The following is an 18,496-nucleotide window of genomic DNA, read 5'->3' as shown; positions in this document are numbered from 1 at the left end:
GCCAATTGGGATTTCAGAGAGGTATGTGTAAATCGTGACACATTATGCTTAGTGTAAAAGGTTTTTTGTTTTTTTTTACAACATATTAACATCTTCCTGCATTTCCTTCTTCAAAGGAAAACATGCTGCAAATGAGGAGATGGTGGTGTCTCGCTCTCCTGCAGAACTTCCCCATGCCGTAAGTGCCCTGAATATCACAAATCACAAAAAAAAATGTTTTACTCACGGTCAACAGACCAACATGAATGTTTTCATAGTGAATGTATGTTGTCATTAAATCACTAAGGTCTGAAGAAAACCGATTGCAGGACAGAAAACGGCGACGAGTGCAAGGAGGGCTACAGGTGAGAGGTCATGTGATTAATTAGTCTTGTAGTCAACTATTGCTAGACTAAAGCGTAATTATAAATAATGATAAATGGGTTATACTTGTATAGCGCTTTTCTACCTTCAAGGTACTCAAAGCGCTTTGACAGTATTTCCACATTCACACACACATTCACACACTGATGGAGGGAGCTGCCATGCAAGGCGCTAACCAGCACCCATCAGGAGCAAGGGTGAAGTGTCTTGCCCAAGGACACAACAGACGTGACTAGGATGGTAGAAGGTGGGGATTGAACCCCAGTAACCAGCAACCCTCCGATTGCTGGCACAGCCACTCTACCAACTTCGCCACGCTGTCCTATGAATCCAGCAGAGGGCGCTGTCTCACAAGTCATGCACATTTAATTTCTACTTGAGGTAGTTATTTACAACAATGTTTCTTCTCCAAAGTATATCATTTTGAATGTGTTATTTGTTTTTTAAATAAAACTTAGTTAAAAGATTTTTGTATAAGTACTTTTTGTAAACGAACATAAGTCACTGATGGAATTGCATGGCGTTTTATATATTTGTGTATACACAACTAAGTTTACTACAAGTTAGGTCATACACTATATGATAGTCTATTTCAATTTATTGACATTTGATTGTTTGTATATCATATACTTGTATGCATATATATGTGTGTGTGTGTGTGTGTATGTATATATGTATGAATGTATGTGTGTACGTGTATTTTTGTGTGTGTGTGTGTGTGTGTGTGTGTGTGTGTGTGTGTGTGTGTGTGTGCGTGCATGCATGCATGCTTTGGAGCCTCTGCCTCGAAAGAAAATAATGGTGCCCTAAAATATGATAATAAAATAATATAAAATAATATAATTCCTCCACTTATTTCAATTATCTTAGTTTTACATCTTGCATTGTTATTGTGCCTATAAGAACCGCAATCTGTTTCCTTTCCAGAGAGTGGAAAATGAACAGAACTGGAAACAGGGAACAGGGTTGCTTGTTATGGGCCAGACAAATACCTTCATACTTGCCATTGTTAAACATTTATGGAAGCTTAAGGAATGTATTTGGCTAGGCTAAAACATTTTTTTTCTCTTTACAGATCAAACATGTTTAGCCTTGGGTGAAAAATAAAATCAATGATGCAAAGTCTTCTGTCTTTGGTTGATTTGACTTAGCTAATATAATTGAGTGTACAAAATAATATGTGTCTATACTCTTATGGAAATGCTATGGTTTATATATATATATATTTTTTATTAATTTTATGGTAAAAAAATACATTTGACAAGTAAAAGTAGGAATGTCTAAATCTATCAAATACATGAACCAATTTTTCCATATTAAGTCATTGTGCTGTGCTTTATTGACGCTTGAGAATGTGCTGCCGGATCTCCGCCACCAGATGGAGCCCGCGGGGGTGAACCCATGGGTTACGTTTAGACCAGCCCACATTTAGGGAAAATGAGCTGTCACGCCAAATTACTTCCCATTACAAAAACCTTCCTATCCCCCATTTACTTCCGGGGTCATTTCCTCTTATTTACGTCATTTCCTCTTACGTCATTGACAGCGATCGATAGAATCCAAATCTCCTGAAAATGGTGGTGTCACTGAATGATATTTGTCTTTATCTTTCCCAGGGGACTTATGTCAAACGCCAGCAGGCTTCGAAGTCACATGTGCGGAAGTGCCTTTGAGACAGAGGATTCCGATTGGACCTTGAGGTTTTGCGTCCGACGACAAAAGAGGTCCGACTTACAACAGGAAATTACCAATTTTTTTTGAAATTGTTGTTCCGGTTATACGTTTTGTAAGTACAACTCTCAACATTACCAAATACAAAATCATTATTTGATTAGGCACAACAATTGAATATATATATATATATATATTCCTTAAAAATAGTGCTTTACCATGAATTGATTACGTGGACCCCGAGTGGGAGGGAGGTTTTTTGGGTTGGTGCACTAATTGTAAGTGTACCTTTTTTTTCCATGTAGATTTAATTTAAAAAAAACGATACCGATAATAAAAAACCTGATACCGATAATTCCGATATTACATTTTAAAGCATTTATCGGCCGATAATAGCGGCAGGCCGATATTATCGGACATCTCTAGTTTCAATCAATCAATCAACCAAAGTCATGAAATCCAATTAGTTTTATTACAATCTCATTGCACAACTGATTTTTACTACATAGACTACTGCTGGTTTAATGTCGGTTTTCCCTTCTAAATAAAATACATTTTATTCATCACCCCTTTACTAAATACATGCACAATTCTGGTAACAATATCAACTCATCCAAACAGAGAAATGATGATGGGGAAAATGTAAAAGTAAATTTTCAAATATCTACCTTTCAGTATATACTTACAATAAATAAGTTTTGTCCCTTTTCAGATAGCAAATAAGTTAATAAGTCATCATAAAACGTATTTTGTTACTAAAAATATTGATGCTTTATCTACTTACAGTAGCACTGTACCGTTATATGAAAGTCTGCAGGTGTAATGTTTCTCATATGCAGTTCTGCAAATTACCACTAGAGTACGCCATAGACCAGGTTATAGTTGCTGATGTTTATAATGAATTTATAATAAAACAGTAACACTTTCTAATTTTATTTTATTCTTATTCTGCATTTATTTTCATATATATTATTGTACGTAATATATATATATATATTGTATACTAGTATTTGTATATTCACACTGATACTGTATATTTCGTCATATTGTTTAAAATGTATGTATTAAAATGAATTAATTAAATACTGCATTCATTTTCAAATATATTATTTTATATAACATACATCTATTGTATATAATTATATATACTTCTATACTAACTAATACAGTATGTTTTGTCATCATTTATAAAAGTGCTCTGCAATGAGGTGGCGCCCGAATGCAGCTGGGATAGGCTCCAGCACGCCCCGTGACCCCGATAGGGACAAACGGTACAAAATTGATGGATTGATATAAACATCCTGTACACACACATACTTTTGTATATAATACATATACATGTACTGTATATATATGTACTTATATATATATATATGTGTATATATATATAAGTATATATATATATACATATACTGTATATATATGTACTTATATATATATATATATATGTGTATATATATATACATATATATATATATACATATACTGTATATATATGTACTTATATATATATATATATGTATATATATACGTATATATATATACACATGTATATATATATATACACGTGTATATATATATATATATATATATATATATATATACGTATATATATATATACACATGTATATATATATATATATACACATGTATATATATATACACGTGTATATATATATATATATATATATATATATATATATATATATATATACACATGTATATATATATATATATATACACATGTATATATATATATATATATACAGTATATATATGCATATATATATATATATATATATATATATATATATATATATATATATATACATACACATATATACACATATATATATATATATATATATATATATATATATATATATATATATATATATATATACATACACACGTTGTAAATACTGAACATATTACATTTAATTAATATAAACATGAATAATGAATTACGTAATATAACATGCAAATATTTATTTTAATTATTCGTGGGGAAAATATTTTTCAAATACTAAAATATAACATTTTAAAGTGTTTTGGGCAACAATATTTTAAAATGTCCCTCACAAAAAATTGTTTATTTTTTAATGATTAACATATTTTAAAATGTAAAAAAATTACAAAATATACAGTCATTAAATAGCATGAGAATGTGTGAAAAAACCTGACTGGTATTGTATATACAGTAATACGATATAATAAACACCTGCAACTCTCTGCAGTTGATAAAATAACCACCAGTAAGACAGGAAAAAGGTAAACATACACACACGTTGCTCTTGATGAATTTTAATGACATCAAATGGATTTATGCAAAAGTGGAAAAAGAGGAAAACTCGTCAGCGCCATTGTGTTTGTCGTCACGGCAACAATAATGCTCTGCAGGTCAAAGGTCAGCTAGACACTCTTGAAAGTTGGCTTACTGAGAGAAAGAGTGTGTGTGTGCTTTTCTGATTAATGTGTGTGAGAGTAAGATGACAGAGAACTGACTTAATAGATCCTATTGTTACGCAAGTTAAGATGAGACACACGTACACACACACACACACACACACACCCACACACACACACACACACACACACAACTGTCATGGCTTATGCAGTCATTTTGACTCCAGACGAAGCGTGCTGATTGGTCCACTGATTGCTCCATGCACATTGTCGTTCTCCAGTTGGAAGCATGTGAGACTTGAACCATGCCATCACTCAAGTGTGCTGCTCAAACACAATCTCCCTTTTCTCCTCTTTTTTTTTTTGGCTGTGACTTGAACATTGGCACTTAGTCTTTCCTTTTTCACAAAGTGTAGTGTATCGTCACAGTCCATCACGCTGAAGGACACATGGCAGTGCAGTCTGCCACAAACAAACAAACAAACAAACAAAAAAAGGGGAACGGGGAAATAACTGCTGCATCTTTGTCTGTTTCCTTGATTCAAGGTAGAAAAAACAAAACAAAGAGAGACGGAGGCAAACGTTCTCTACTCAGGCGCGAGGAGAAATAAACACGCAGGATTTTACAATCTTTTTTTTCTCTCTCCTCCCTGCGGACGCCGCTGTCTACTCGGCTTCCGACACTCCAAGGCCGCCTCGCTGGCTGAGTTCCCCGGCAAGGCAAGAAGAAGAAAAATAGAAGAAGAGTGTGAAGATGGAGAGAGCAGTTCAGAAACACGTAGACAAGAAAAGGACATCTCAGTATTTTCATGACAGCATATCTTGTCAAGGGACACTACTAAAAATAGTCAAAAGTCTTATTTATTTTTAGAGTAGTCCGTGTACAGCTTGTATAGCATGTGAAAAAGAGTCTAAATAGAAAGTGAGGAGAAAAATGATTGTGTCTTGCCTACAATCAAGTAAGGTGGCGGTAGCGTGCACGAGTGCCGCCGGAATTGAGAGAGTTGTGGTTTCATTGAGGGAGTTCCCTATGTTCACTGTGATACACAATAATAAGTGTGTTCACTTCTGTTAGTAGACAATAAATCCCTGCTGCTATACAAGCGGTACAGTAAATTACGGACTATAAACCGCAAATTTTTTACTTACCCTTTGAACGCGGTGGCTTAATTTATGGATTATGGAAATAGTTGAAAAAAAACCAAAAAAAAAACAAGCAAAGACACTGAAAATGTGTGTTATTGTTATTGCAGGTGCTGCAGTGCCTTTCTGTTTAGAGCTTAAAACCGGAAGTACAAATGCCGTTCCGTCTTCTATCCGTCCATAACGTTTCTACTCACATGGGTTCTTCATTCATCACTCTAAGCAACGTCTGTGAGTTTTGCAACAATTTTTCCTTACACCACCACCCCATGTGTGATGTCTGTAGGAGTGTTTTCATGCATATTTGTACGTGAAGCTAATATGCTAACACATTCACGAGTGTCTGTTTTAGAATTAATCATTTAAAATGGCATTTTTTTTCGTGTTGTTTCAGTTTCGTAAATTCACTAAAACGTCACTGTGGAGTTTTTGAATCTGTTTAGAGGATTGAAGCTAGCTCACGTAGCTACAGTCGCCGTTTGGAAACAATTAAGGTTTCAACAATATATGTTTTTGTGTAAATAACTCATTTTCACAACATATATATCTGCGGATAATATATGGAAAATATTTTTTTTCTTCTAAAATTTAGTGGGTGCGGCTTATACGTATCGCGGTGCGTTCAATGGTGCAGGAAAATACGGTACTTCAAAGTGCATTATTTCTATAGTATTGTACCCTTGATAGGATGCGTGCTGAAATGTGAGGGCTGATACGCACTTAGAGACAGACAGGAAGTAGGAAAGGAAGTTGATGATGATGGGAATGAAAGGAAACAGGAAGCAGCCGGCCGGGAACTGCAGGCGTCGTCATGGCAACACACAAAAAGCCATGCAAACAAAAACAAAAAAGGCCCCACGGAGCACCATGTTGGAGGCGTCTGTGGTTTTAGTTTTGGGGCAGGGAGTAAGGTATGACACCATGTTGGAGGTTCCCATGGAGACAAGCACCCCCCCATCCACCCACCCGCACTCACTCACCACGCGCCCCCATCAGAGGGAAGACGTGGGCGGGGCTTAGCAGCTTGGCGGCTCGCCACTCCTGCTTTTTGACTTTCTGCCCTCCACATCTGTGGGACAAAGCAATGTGGTTGTTACACACGCGCGCGCGCACACACACACACACACACACACACACACACACACACACACACACACACACACACACACACACACACACACACACACACACACACACACACACACACACACACACACACACACACACAATAATAACAACTAGAGGGAATAAATAAAGAATCTACAAGTTAGCACAGGAAGCAGTGCTCGTCTTTGAGAGGTTATAAGTTAGCGTGTATGTACAAGTCCCCAGCATCACTTTCATTACGACCTTCACGCAAACTCGCTTTTCTCTCGTTTTTCACTTCCGCCAACGCCACTTTAGTCACCGGGCCAAACATGAGGAAGAAGAAGCCCACTTCCCGGGGGGAAATCACGCAGAAGCACCAAAACCAAAAGAAAAAGCCATTACAAAGCGAGCTTGAAAAACGTGCAGGTGGAGAATGACATTTGTTTCTGGGTGGGACCAGGCTATTGACTGGAACAATAGCCCTGATGCAGGTAATAGTCAGGGTCAAAACTGGTGAGGAACAGATCAGAACACCAGAAGAGGAAAAAAAGAAATATTCATGCACGAGTTGTGTGAGCGTCTGTCAGCGGGCCAGAACCTCCCCTTCCGTCATTTACACACACCCGTACTCCAACCACAGCGACTGGTTCTCTTCTGAGTCCAAATGGTCCACAGGCTCTGGGCCGGACGTCAGCAGGTCGTCTGATTGGCTCTGCTGGGTGGTCTGGTTCTGGCCGGAGGTGTAGTTAGCGGCGGGGGGTCCGCTGATGTTGCTGACCAGGGTGGGGTTGAGGGACAGGAAGGGGAGGTTTTTGCCCGAAGACTCGCTAAAGATTGAGTCCATGAAGACCGACTCCGCGGTGAAGGAAGGGCCCAGGAAAGACTCGAGGGTCGGGAGGTCGGGGTCGTCCCCGCTATGGCAGGGTAAGCTGGTGGACTTTGGCATGGTGGTGCTAGAGGGTCCCTTTGGGTGGTACTCACTGGGTGCGTGATGGGCACGGAGCCCGGGTTTGGCGGCGCCGGCAGGAGGTGACGCGTCGACGGACACGGGCTGGCGGCTGTCCTTAGACAGCATGTCGTGGATGCTGGTGCGCCGCGAGCTGCCCTCCGCCGTGGAGATGACGCTGCTGGCGCGGGGCAGCGTGGACGAGGCCGAGTCCAGGCGCTCCGACACCGACGTGGCCTTGCCCTGCGAGGACAGGCTGGGCCGGGCCGAGCCCCTCACGCGGGTGCTCTCCGCCTTGCGCAGGGTCGGGCGCCCCGGTTGCCCCGAGGACCTGGGCGGGCGATCGGCGCTGACCGGCGCCGCTTTCCCGCTGGAGGAGCGTAGGATGCCGCGCCCTCTGGTGGCGGGGCGCTCTTTGGGGGTGCGGTCAGACGAAGTGGAGAGGCGAGGAGAGTCCACGGTCAGGTTCTCCTGGCTGCCCGACTACACCGCAGGAGAGGAAGTGACATCAGTGGAGGTTTCATTTGCAGGAAATAAAGCACTTAGCATCAAAAGTATGAAGCATCAAATACGACACAATTAAATAAATAAATACATGAAGTGCAGACACAAATGTTCATGAAATAATTAAATACATCATTAAATGATGAAATAATTAAATTGTGAAATTATTAATCAAATCCTGAAATCTATAAATAAATCATTAAATAATTAAATGATGAAATAATTAAATCAATCATTAAATAATTCAATCAGTAAATACATAATCAAATAATGCAACCATGAAATAAATGATGAAAGAATTATCCATCCATCCATCCATTTTCTACCGCTTATTCCCTTCGGGGTCGCGGGGGGCGCTGGAGCCTATCTCAGCTACAATCGGGCGGAAGGCGGGGTACACTCTGGACAAGTCGCCACTTCATCGCAGGGCCAACACGGATAGACAGACAACATTCACACTCACATTCACACACTAGGGCCAATTTAGTGTTGCCAATCAACCTATCCCCAGGTGCATGTCTTTGGAGGTGGGAGGGGCCTATCCCCAGGTGCATGTCTTTGGAGGTGGGAGGGGCCTATCCCCAGGTGCATGTCTTTGGAGGTGGGAGGGGCCTATCCCCAGGTGCATGTCTTTGGAGGTGGGAGGGGCCTATCCCCAGGTGCATGTCTTTGGAGGTGGGAGGGGCCTATCCCCAGGTGCATGTCTTTGGAGGTGGGAGGGGCCTATCCCCAGGTGCATGTCTTTGGAGGTGGGAGGGGCCTATCCCCAGGTGCATGTCTTTGGAGGTGGGAGGGGCCTATCCCCAGGTGCATGTCTTTGGAGGTGGGAGGAAGCCGGAGTACCCGGAGGGAACCCACACAGTCACGGGGAGGACATGCAAACTCCACACAGAAAGATCCCGAGGCCGGGATTGAACTCACGACTACTCAGGACCTTCGTATTGTGAGGCAGACGCACTAACCCCCTCTCCCACCGTGCTGCCCATGAAATAATTAAATCATGGAAATATAAATACATAATGAAATCTTGAAAAATAATTGAATCGTAAAATAATTTAATAAATGATTAAATAATTAATCTGTGGACTAATTAAATAAATGATGAAAACATGAAATAAATAGTTAATTCAATTGTAAAATAATTGAATACATGATTAAATAATGAATTAAATTTTGGAATAAATAATTAAATCGGTAAAAACATAATCAAATAATGCAATTATGAAATAAATGATGAAATAAATAATGGAAATATAAATACATAATGAAATCATAAAATAAATAATTAATTAAACAATGAAAATGATTAATTATTTAAACTGTAGAATATTGAAATAAATCATGAAATAATTAAATACATTCTTAAATCATGAAATATTTAAATGGTGAAATAATTAATCAAATAATGAAATGACAAAATAAATTATGAAATAAATCAATAAATCACAGAAATATAAATAAATAATTAAATCCTAAAATAAACTAATCAAATCATGAAATAAATAACTAATTAAATTGTGAAATAATTAAATAAATCACGAAATTACATAAATCATTAAATTATGAAAAATAATTAAATTGTAAAACAATCAAGTTAATAAATAATTAAATCAATCATGAACTAATTATATAAATAATTGAATCATAAAATAAATTAAATTGTAAAAGAATTACATACATAATTAAACTATTATTAAACCGTGAAATAATGAAATTGATTAAATGTAATTGTACATAAAATACATTCATGACATTTAATAACATTTATGCATTCAATTCCAATTATAATTCACTTTCTTTGCAAACACTGAGTTTGACCAGTTTGTTAAACTCGCAGGCAGTAGAGAATATGGAGGGATTTTTGGTCGAGAACATATTTTGCTTTTATCAATTTTGAAATATTTTGTTGCCACCTTATGTTGTATATTTTAATAGGAAATTCCCAATTTATTTTATTATCTACTATTACACCTGGAAATGTGATTTATTTGACCCTGTCACTGCCTACTCCGTCTAGCTTTGAATCCTTTGTCATTTCACAGCTGTCGTTTGCATAGAGATTGAACAATGTTGGTCCCAAGATTGATCCCTGGGGTAGGCCAGTATTTGATCATGTAGAATTAAAAACAAAAATACAACTGGTCTAATAACAGCACACACGAAGTAAGATGATGAGCACTCTCACCTCTGCGGGGTCGATGCCCTCGTCGAGGAACTGCTGCAGAGAAAGCACCTCGCTGCCCGGCGAAGCCGTCTTCTTGATCTGAAGCGGGGCGGTGCTTCCCGTGGCGTTGCCCGGCGGCTCCAAGGAGCATCGGGTGGGCACAGGGCTCTGGTGGGACGAGCGCGAGGACGAAGGCTGCTGGACTGGACTGCTGCCGCTGCTTGACCACGCCTCCTGGTCCAAACTTAGGCTGAACTCGCCGCTGCTCTCGCTGTGAGGACGACTCAGGCTGCCGTTCAACGTGCCTGCGGGGACGCCATCGCGTTAGCACGTGACATAAACTGTCTAACGTTGTGTAATGCGGTCCGACAACCATAATCCAAAAGGAGAAGGAAGAGGAGGGTACCTTTGCCCTCCAGGGGAGAGGTGAGCTGGGAGTTATTGTTACTATTACTACTGGTGGTCCTGTTGCTATGGAAACTGGAGGGTCTGGAGGCTGGGAGGGCGGGACAAAAAGGAAGACAGACAGATTGATAAACACTAACATGTAGTGACACACACAGGAAGTAACATGAAGGCGTCCACACCCCCATGCTGGGACAGCAGATGGCGCGTGCCAGGCAGAGGGGCAAGAAGTGCGGCCGAGTGCCAGGATACGGCCGCCATAGGAACAAAGAAAGCAGCCACGGTGAGGAAGAGGAAGGCCGACATTTGTCAAATCCGCTACTGTGCAGTTTGTGATGCGAGTGTGTGTGTTAGCATGTGGCTCGCGTCACTATGCTAGTGTTGCTAACATTTAAGTCCTCCTTTTCCAGTTGTTGTATGTGACATATGGCATCTGTTACGTTGGACACCAGTTAATGTGGACGTATAAAACCGGGGTGTCCAAACTTTTTCCACACTGAAAAATGAAAGCATATGGGGGCCATTTTGAGATTTTTCACTTTACAACCAACACAGTATTTATTGTAACCATTAGGGTTCCCCTTGTACCCGTGATCTTGTCCTTCCGGTCACAACCCAAAGCTCATGACCACAGGTGAGGAAGGGGACACACAAACCCCGTTTCCATATGAGCTGGGAAATTGTGTTAGATGTAAATATAAACGGAATACAATGATTTGCAAATCCTTTTCAAGCCATATTCAATTGAATGCACTACAAAGACAACATATTTGATGTTCAAACTCAGAAACTTTTTTTTTTTTTTTTTGCAAATAATAATTAACTTAGACATTCATGGCTGCAACACGTGCCAAAGTAGTTGGGAAAGGGCATGTTCACCACTGTGTTACATGGCCTTTCCTTTTAACAACACTCAGTAAACGTTTGGGAACTGAGGAGACACATTTTTGAAGCTTCTCAGGTGGAATTCTTTCCCATTCTTGCTTGATGTACAGCTTAAGTTGTTCAACAGTCCGGGGGTCTCCCTTCTGCTATTTTAGGCTTCATAATGCGCCACACATTTTCAATGGGAGACAGGTCTGGACTACAGGCAGGCCAGTCTAGTACCCGCACTCTTTTACTATGAAGCCACGTTGATGTAACACGTGGCTTGGCATTGCCTTGCTGAAATAAGCAGGGGCGTCCATGGTAACGTTGCTTGGATGGCAACATATGTTGCTCCAAAACCTGTATATACCTTTCAGCATTAATGGTGCCTTCACAGATGTGTAAGTTACCCATGTCTTGGGCACTAATACACCCCCATACCATCACAGATGCTGGCTTTTACACTTTGCGCCTATAACAATCCGGATGGTTCTTTTCCTCTTTGGTCCGGAGGACACGACGTCCACAGTTTCCAAAAAACATCTGAAATGTGGACTCGTCAGACCACAGAACACTTTTCCACTTTGTATCAGTCCATCTTAGATGAGCTCAGGCCCAGCGAAGCCGACGGCATTTCTGGGTGTTGTTGATAAACGGTTTTCACCTTGCATAGGAGAGTTTTAACTTGTACTTACAGATGTAGCGACCAACTGTAGTTACTGACAGTGGGTTTCTTAAAGTGTTCCTGAGCCCATGTGGTGATATCCTTTACACACTGATGTGGCTTGTTGATGCAGTACAGCCTGAGGGATGGAAGGTCACGGGCTTAGCTGCTTACGTGCAGTGATTTCTCCACATTCTCTGAACCCTTTGATGATATTACGGAGCGTAGATGGTGAAATCCCTAAATTCCTTGCAATAGCTGCTTGAGAAAGGTTGTTCTTGAACTGTTCAACAATTTGCTCACGCATTTGTTGACAAAGTGGTGACCCTCGCCCCATCCTTGTTTGTGAATGACTGAGCATTTCATAGCATCTACTATTATACCCAATCATGACACCCACCTGTTCCCAATTAGCCTGCACACCTGTTGAATGTTCCAAATAAGTGTTTGATGAGCATTCCACAACTTTATCAGTATTTATTACCACCTTTCCCAACTTCTTTGTCACGTGTTGCTGCCATCAAATTCTAAAGTTAATGATTATTTGCAAAAAAAAAAAGTTTATCAGTTTGAACATGAAATATGTTGTCTTTGTAGCATATTCAACTGAATATGGGTTGAAAATGATTTGCAAAACATTGTATTCTGTTTATATTTACATCTAACACAATTTCCCAACTCATATGGAAACAGGGTTTGTAGATCGACCGGTAAATTGAGAGCTTTGCCTTCCGGCACAGCTCCTTTTTCACCACGACGGATCGATGCAGGGTCCGCATCACTGCAGACGCCGCAACGATCCGCCTGTCGATCTCACGATCCACTCTTCCCTCACTCTTGAATAAGACCCCGAGGTACTTGAACTCCTCCACCTGGGGCAGGATCTCTTCCCCAACCCAGAGATGGCACTCCTCCCTTTTCCGGGCGAGAACCATGAACTTTTACCTAATATTTATACATTTTATTGAAGTCATACGTACTTTACTTTTTGTCTTAATAGTTATGCAAGATTTTATTAAGTTCTACTTATTTATTATATATTTATGTGTTATTTTCATATGTTTTACTTGTATTTTATCCTTTATTCCAGTGGTCTCCAACCACCGGTTCGTGGATCGATTGGTACCAGCCGAACTACAAAAAAATAAAAAAATAAAAATATTTTTGTATTTTTTATTTTTTGTATTAAATCAACATAAAAAACACAAGATACACTTACAATTAGTGCAACAATCCAAAAAAAACCTCCCTCCACCCATTCAGACTCATTCACACAAAAGGGTTGTTTATTTCTGTTATTAATATTTCTGGTTCCTACATTATATATCAATACAGTCTGCAGGGATACAGTCCGTGAGCACACATGATTGTATTTTTTTATGACAAAAATAAAAAATAAAAATAAAAAATACCCCCCCCGGTCCGTGGGACAAATTTTCAAGCGTTGACCGACCGGTCTGCAGTTACAAAAAGGTTGGGGACCACTGCTTTATTCCTACTCATGTTTCTTACTATTGTACATGTTTTATTACATTTACTTTCCAGCGTTCCTCATCTGCCATGGCTGTGGGGGCGCTTTGTGTCAGCGTCCTGGTGGCTGTGTTGCAGATGGCTCCTGTGATAGTGTTTACTCACCTGGCTCCACTGTACTGAGCAATACATTACTTTATTTGTGTGTGTGTGTGTGTGTGCGATGATGAGGGATGTGGGTCATCTGAGTATCGTTTTTAAGTCTATAAAGCACTTTGTGTTGCATTTCTTTTATGTATGAACAGCGCTTTATAAATGAAGTTTGAATGATTGATTTATATCTATAGATCCATCTCAGATCAATCCTTTGACATAAAGTTTTAACTTTAATGTTTTATGTTCTTTTTGTCAAAACACAAAATATGCAATTTTTTTCCCCAAAAAAAGTTTGCAAAGTGGAGTATTTAATGTGAAGTAATTAGAGCATTAAATGGGTAAATAATTCATAACAACATTGCTTTTGGGTCATTATTATTTTTTGAACAATCAGACTAAAGGGGTAAAGAATCCAAGAGTGTCCACTCATAAAATTGTTAAAAACAACTTATGAACTTTGAACGCTTCATGGATTATAAGGTTTTTTTTTGAGTAGTTTATTTTGTTATTAGTGTCAATTCTGCAAACATTTGCTCATTCAATCCACTTTTTAATGTTTTTTTAGTATTTTAAAATTGTGTTGCGGGCCAATAGAAAATGAGCTGCGGGCCGCAAATGGCCAAACTTTGGACACCCCTGCTATAAAACATACACAATAGCGCTTCTAAACACAGCTTGTTAGCATTAAAGCTACAGACGTAGAAAACAGACCTTTTAGTGGAAGCCATCCGCTAACTGATGCATGAATGACCTGAGAAAGGTCAAGTCTATGTTTTTCCAGGAGCCATTGTGAGTGTGTCGGCGGTTTGAAGCATTAGGACCTCATCTTAACAGCGATAAAAGCGGTTTGGGCCTTGTTTAATGAATGTTCAACATCTGGGTCAGCGACATTAAAGTGGTGTTGATTTATTGCTGCCTTGCTGTAAGTTAATCGCCCTGAAAAGCGTCTTGCAGGCTGCAGTCAATCCTGCTTTAGATAGCTTCGAGTGTGGATCAGTTTTAATCAAAGAGGCAAGCAGGAGGGCCCTAAGTCCACCAGGGGGGCTGTTGACCTCATTTTGCCACATCTGTCACCTTTTTATGAGCTTACCTTGACTCTTTGGGTCGTCTGAGGAGGCTGCTACATCTTCACAGGAGGCGTTATCTATGGAAGAGGAGGAAAGTGACATCACGTTATCTTGCTATACCAGGAGTGTCCAAACTTCTCCCACTGAGGGCCACACACATAAAGATGAGAGCATGCGGGCGCCATTTTGATATCATTTGTTTGAATGATCTTTTTTTAACCTTTAGTGCTCACCTCAAGTTTGGTTCCAGAGGCCCCAGAAGGGTCTCGGGCATAATTTTGTTTTTGAAAAATTAAGTCCTATATTAATTTAAAAAAAACAATTATTCAAAGCTTGAATCTCTAGATCTGCCTATAGAAATGTTTTTCTTGTTTTATGCCCTTTTTGGCAAAACCCATTTTTTTTCATGTCAAAAACACAAATATGCAATATTCCCCCCCCCAAAAAAAATTGGAACCCTTAAATACGCCTATAATTCAAAACATCATTGATTTTAATTCATAATTATTTTTGGAGCAATGACAGTTTTCAGCGATCTAAAATGGCCCCACTAATAAAAGTGTTAAAAACAGGAAAAAAATGTCTTTTTAACTTTCAACGCTTAAAGGGGAACTGCACATTTTTGGGGGGAATTTTGCCTATTGTTCACAATCCTTATGAAAGACAAGAAGACAAACATTTTGTTTTTTTGCATTGTAATTTGTAAAAAATTGCCTCACAATACGAAGGTCCTGAGTTCAATCTTTCTGTGTGGAGTTTGCATGTTCTCCCTGTGACTGCGTGGGTTCCCTCCGGCTTCCTCCCACCTCCAAAAACATGCACCTGGAGATAGGTTGAGTCGAAATATTATAGTGACTCACTTGATGGACAGTTCTGCGTTTGGTCCAGCTGGCTGGGGTCGTTTTTTCCGTTTATTTTGGGTAAGCCTGCCATTTATGTCAGCATAGATTGGCTCAAATTTCCAAATTTGCAGTGTCGACCTCACTCCCTCGACTTTTGTCTGCTCCAACGTTTCACCCTCTTCTTTGCACTCGCTTCTATAAGTAGCAGGTCATCCTCTGTATATTCAGCTTCAAAAAGATAAGGTTGTGAATCCTTATTTGTCCAAAAAGAGTCATCTTGGATGTCTGTTACTAAGTCTGCCATGATTACAACACACTCGCATTTGTTTCCTGAAGTTGGAAATGTGTTGCTATGGAAACAGGAATAAATCATTGAAATATTGTACATATTGTTATGAATGTGTCTGTCACTACATTAGACTTGCAGTGTGTATACAAAACGTTGGAGGGTTTTGAAGTTGTTTTAGAGGGCTTTGAAGGCTACAACAGTGACTAGCATTTGCAAGCGTTTCAAAAAAATAAATGTCTAGACTCCTAAAAAAAAAAAAGCCGTGATTGTGAATGATGGACAAAATAAAATAAGTATTTTGATCAACTTCAGTTCTATCTTTCAATTATAATTTTTTAATATAGTTTTCATTTAAAAATGTTTTATTTTATGCACTTTTTGTCAAGGAAAACGTTTTTTTTTTTGTTTTTTTAATGGCAAACACACAAAATATGCAATATTTCCCCCAAAACATATTCACAAGTGGAATTTATGATAAGAAGTAGTTGGAGCCTTGAATAGGTCAACAATTCATAACAATGATTGATTTTGATTCATTATTATTTTTTGAGCAATGACTAAAAAAATAACACCTGCATGGCAGCATTGTGTTATTAATGCCAACAGTGCAACTTGTTATCGTCTTTTTGCTCTTTCGTTGTCTTTTTTCTTCTTTATGTTTTTTTATAATAGTATATTTACAATGTGCTGAGGACCATAAACAATAGCTGCAGGTCGCAAATGCTCCCTGGGCCGCATTTTGGACACCCCTGTTCCATATTATGTAACAATAAAGAGAAAGCACACACACACAGACACACAAACACTGACCTTTGACCTGGAGCCTGTGCTTGGCCCTCCTGTGTCCAGCAGAGGGCAGCGTGAGCGCCGCACAGTCGATGGCATTGGTGGAAAAGGCGAGCTCCTTCATGCGCTGGCCGCCGCGCCGACCCACGTCTCCCGTTTCGGCGCCATCTAGGATGTCGGTGCTGCCGGCCCAGTCGGCGCCAGGGCCGCTAGCCACCGCCATGGTCTGCAGCAGGTCGTTCATGGCTGCATGGACACGTTTAGAGTAAGCCCCAGGCTAAAACTGCTAAAGCCACGTTAAACTAATGGATTCATCAACACCCATCAGATTCTAAACAGCACGACCAAGCGAAAATGTGTCTTGTTAAACTCAAGGCACATGCAGGCATTCAGAATAACAGAGAAATTAAATGAATGTTAGCTACAATCACTGGCCACCATATGAATACTTTCACTGTTAGGCCGTTTGTTTACCCAAACGGCAAAGAGGACGAGACATTACTTGGAAATAATAATAATAATCAGAGAAAGGTGGTTTTATTTGATGAATTTTGTGAGACTAATTTAAAGTGCATTAGAAAGTGGAAAGGTCTCTTTGACCACATGGTCTATAACTAACAAGTATGTTGCACAACACGGCAGCAACAGAACCAATACTGTAATAGCAGTAAGGAGCAAATTGCTCAATTAACATTGATAGAATAATTAATAGTATTGTTACACATTTTAAAGCGCATGCAGAGGTGGATAAAGCTACTAGAAGCTTTGACCACTTAGGATGGGTACCTTTCACAATTACTATTTTGTTTTAATTGAACACTGAGCTGATAATGACAACTGTGCTGTCCAGTTGTTATATCTTGTTTTCTTACATTCTCAATTGCAAGTATTTGATTGTCGACTTTGCATGCAGTTGCAATTCCTGGACATTAGATGGCAGTGGCGTATTGCCGACAGAGCGATACACAGAGGGCAGCGCTACGCAGTAAGAGCAACACTTTGAGAGTGTCCATGATTTTACGTTTTTAATTCATTTTAGTTGCCATAGCCAGAAAATAGTGTATGCCAGTCTTGTCTTTTGTTGAGCCCTACAAAGTGTTTGCACTGTAATTATTGTACTTATTACACACCAGCTGTTTGATCGTAATCTTAGTTGTAGTGTAGATTGCCACATTTATAGGTCTTGAAAATGCCATGTAAAATCGCTAATGCTAATCACTAGTATACACATAGTATACTAGTATACAGTCCGCCACAGTTCGACAAGTATGCAGCTGGACGTACAACAAAGCTATATTTTACAGTACCTGGTAGTACCGACGGAATTCGGTGAGTACCAATTAAAGTACCAATTTCGGTACCCATCCCTACTGGTACTTCTAATGCCATTGCTGCCATCTTGTGGCACCGATACACAAACTCCATCATGAGGTTGCCTACAGCCACAGCTGTTAATGCCAATGTTTTTTTTTAACCTGGCGCTAATGTTTCTTATTTCTGTAAAGTACACTAAATAGAGGTGCTTATGTTTCACACCTGCACAATCTAACGAGATCCAGTGCAAGAGCTGTTCCAAAGGTATGATAAATATTTAGGGCGTGACTCTTTGGGCACCTGACTATTCCATTTGATTCTGATTCCGATTCCTGGGGTGCCGATTTGAG

General features: G+C 39.5%; 1 protein-coding gene across 7 annotated transcripts in view; it reads right to left on the bottom strand.

Moving 5' to 3' along the window:
* Positions 1 to 4,322: 4,322 nt before the first annotated feature.
* Positions 4,323 to 18,496, bottom strand: part of LOC133657812 (girdin-like) — a 400,246-nt gene continuing 386,072 nt past the window's right edge. For 2 of the 7 annotated variants that reach the window (XM_062059578.1, XM_062059579.1), the window contains 5 exons: positions 16,857 to 17,078; positions 14,939 to 14,992; positions 10,693 to 10,782; positions 10,308 to 10,591; positions 6,723 to 8,101 (listed from right to left, as the gene is read on the bottom strand). In XM_062059578.1, coding sequence (XP_061915562.1) covers positions 7,286 to 8,101; positions 10,308 to 10,591; positions 10,693 to 10,782; positions 14,939 to 14,992; positions 16,857 to 17,078 — 1,466 coding nt within the window. In that variant the 3' untranslated portion in view covers positions 6,723 to 7,285. Of the gene's footprint in view, positions 5,144 to 6,563; positions 6,653 to 6,722; positions 8,102 to 10,307; positions 10,592 to 10,692; positions 10,783 to 14,938; positions 14,993 to 16,856; positions 17,079 to 18,496 lie in introns of those variants that run through there. The other 5 variants (XM_062059581.1, XM_062059585.1, XM_062059584.1 and 2 more) reach the window with 4 other exon arrangements.

The sequence above is a fragment of the Entelurus aequoreus genome, linkage group LG09, assembly GCF_033978785.1.
Source record: "Entelurus aequoreus isolate RoL-2023_Sb linkage group LG09, RoL_Eaeq_v1.1, whole genome shotgun sequence".
Taxonomy (NCBI): Eukaryota; Metazoa; Chordata; class Actinopteri; order Syngnathiformes; family Syngnathidae; genus Entelurus; species Entelurus aequoreus.
This window is presented reverse-complemented; position numbering and strand designations above follow the sequence as displayed.